General features: G+C 42.6%; 1 protein-coding gene across 1 annotated transcript in view; it reads left to right on the forward strand.

Annotated features, from left to right (window-relative positions):
• Positions 1–2,655, forward strand: part of LOC106881569 (5'-3' exoribonuclease 1) — a 75,659-nt gene that overhangs the window by 27,445 nt on the left and 45,559 nt on the right. The window contains exons 10-11 of the mRNA XM_052976888.1: positions 9–138; positions 2,456–2,549. Coding sequence (XP_052832848.1) covers positions 9–138; positions 2,456–2,549 — 224 coding nt within the window. The remainder of the gene's footprint in view (positions 1–8; positions 139–2,455; positions 2,550–2,655) is intronic.

Here is a 2,655-nt window from a genome sequence, read left to right on the forward strand (position 1 = left end):
CCATCATCATCATCATCGTCATTTACTACTTCTTTCTATATTATCTACAGCGAGAGCTTGAAGAATTTTTGATGAATGACGATGACAACGATGGCGAATGCCTGGAGGATAATTTTGGAAATTCAAAAGCTTCAGAAGGTAAGAAGTGAAATCAGCACTGGTTTTGGTTCTGGGATTGAATCCATTTCAATCGTTCCACGAGGGGAGTATTTTAGCATTTTGATCCAGGGGTTTTCAGAGACCAGCCTCCGCCACCTGCACTTTGAAAAATATTAGGGAGTCTCTTCTCTTCACACATCCATTATTGAGAAGATAAGACTTTCATCATCATCATCATTGTCATCATCATCATCATCATCAAACATCCATTTTCCATGCTGTCATGGGTTGGACAGTTTGACAGGTGCTGGAGATCTGCACCAGGTTCCAGTCTGATGTGCCTTGGTTTCTACGGCTGGATGCCCTTCCTAATGCAGAGTGTGCTGGGAGCTTTTAATGTGACACTGCATGAGCGATTTTACAAGGCGCTGGCATGATTGCGTTTTACGTCGAACCATCACAAGACTCTTGAGGGCCAATTCTCTTCACCAGGGGGAGCAGCCGTAACACTTCTGCTGCGGAGTACAGATCCTCTCGAGTACAGCAAGAGCATCACGTATCTTGGTACTTTGTCATCTTACCCGAAACGTTCAGCATCCTGAGGTCGTCCTTCAGTACTTCATCCCATGTCTTCCTGGGTCTCCCTCTTCCACATGTTCTATCCACTTTGAGGGACTGGCACTTCTTTATGGAGCTGTCAGCATCCATCCGCATCACACGACCAAACCAGAGCAGTCTTCTCTCTTGTGTACACTGCTTCTAATTCCTCTTATGACAAACATCTCTCCCTCAATACACCAGTGCTCTGTTGAACATTGTCCACTTTTCTATGCTTCCATGGGAAAGATGGAGTTTGAGGTAGATTTTCTAAAGCTGCATGCTCTTCCTGTTGCCCACCCTCATCTGTTTCTAAGGAAGGTTATGTTTCCTTACAGTCAGACATATTTTGCAGAATATTGGAAAAGAATGACAATCATTTTACATCAATTGCTTGGTGTCAAGGCAAGGAGATGCACAGACTCACATTTCTGCATACTTAGATACAGCAGGATCAGTTAATTATGATTTTATTCAGCATATTCCCCTCTCAAATTCACTCACTTATTGCAGTGGTCCTTCAGTTTTTCTAAGCCCTGTAAAAGTACTTGAAAGGTTGGGCCTTCAACCAGGCCTTTTTTGATACCCTTAAAGCTATTTAATGTCAGTTGTCCATGCTGGCATAGGTTGGATAGTTTGACCTGGGCTGGCACGCTGGAAGTCTGCACCAGACTCCAGTCTGATTTGGCATGGTTTTCTACAGCTGGATGCCCTTCCTAATGCCAGTCACTCTGAGAGTGTAATGGGTGCTTTTACGTGCCACCGACATGGATGCCATTTGTGTGACACTGGTATCTGCCATGACTGCGATTTTGCTCGGCTTGATGGGTCTATATATTCATGTGTATATACAGGGCTTCTTTCAGTTTCCGTCTACCAAATCCACTCACAAGTTTTTGGCTGGCCTGAGGCTATAGTAGAAGACATTTGCCCAAGATTTCACGCAGTGGGACTGAACCTGGAACCATGTGGTTGGGAAGTAAGCTTCATTACCACACAGCCATGCTTGCACCTAACATGGGTGCCAATTTGCATGACACCACAGTTGTGTCATGCAAATTGGCTCCCATGCTGATGGCATGTAAATGCACCCTGGTGTCACACAAATGGCACGTAAAAGCACCCATTACACTCTCGGAGTGGTTGGCATTAGGAAGGGTATCCAGCTGTAGAAAACCATGCCAAAAGAATGAAAGGCAAAGTTGACCTTGGTGGAATTTGAACTTGGAATGTAAAGACAGATGACCTGCCTCTAAGGGTTTTGCTGGCATGCGAATGGTTCTATCAGCTTGTCACCTTTGGAAGACAGACATTGAAAGATGATGATGGTAGTGGTGGTGGCCATGATATTAGTAGTGGTGATGACAAATTTATAGAGTTTCAAATGTTGATTTTTTTTTTTCCTCTGTTTTGTTTCACTTTTTAAAGTATTTACTTGTCGTGGAATGAGCTGACACCCCTGCATGCGACTGTCAGTGGACTGGACGAATCTTACAAACAGATGAACCAGCAGACAGTTGAGGTCAAACTGTGGGAGTGTTAGTCTTGTTATTGGTTCTGCATTGCTGTATTAGATTATTATTGTGCGAACAGTTGTAAGATAACCAACTCTTGTTATGTTGCTTACGGTTATATTTGGCACTTTGATATATTGTCACACACACACACACACATCATATATTGTCTCTGACGATATAACATGATTTTATTTGGTTCTCTTATTGTTTGCTCTTCTTTCTCCATTTCTGTTTTTCTCCAGCTGTTAGCAACTGTGATCTATCAGAAGAGGAAAGTTTCTGGGAATACAAGAAAGACTATTACAAATCCAAATTGAATTACGAAGAAGTCACAGAGTAAGTTGACGTAACAGAAGCAACCGAGAATTTCTGGATCTCATCTGTTTATATATATCTATACTCTCTTTTACTCTTTTACTTGTTTCAGTCATTTGACTGCGGC

The sequence above is a fragment of the Octopus bimaculoides genome, chromosome 26 (assembly GCF_001194135.2).
Source record: "Octopus bimaculoides isolate UCB-OBI-ISO-001 chromosome 26, ASM119413v2, whole genome shotgun sequence".
NCBI classification, from domain to species: domain Eukaryota; kingdom Metazoa; phylum Mollusca; class Cephalopoda; order Octopoda; family Octopodidae; genus Octopus; species Octopus bimaculoides.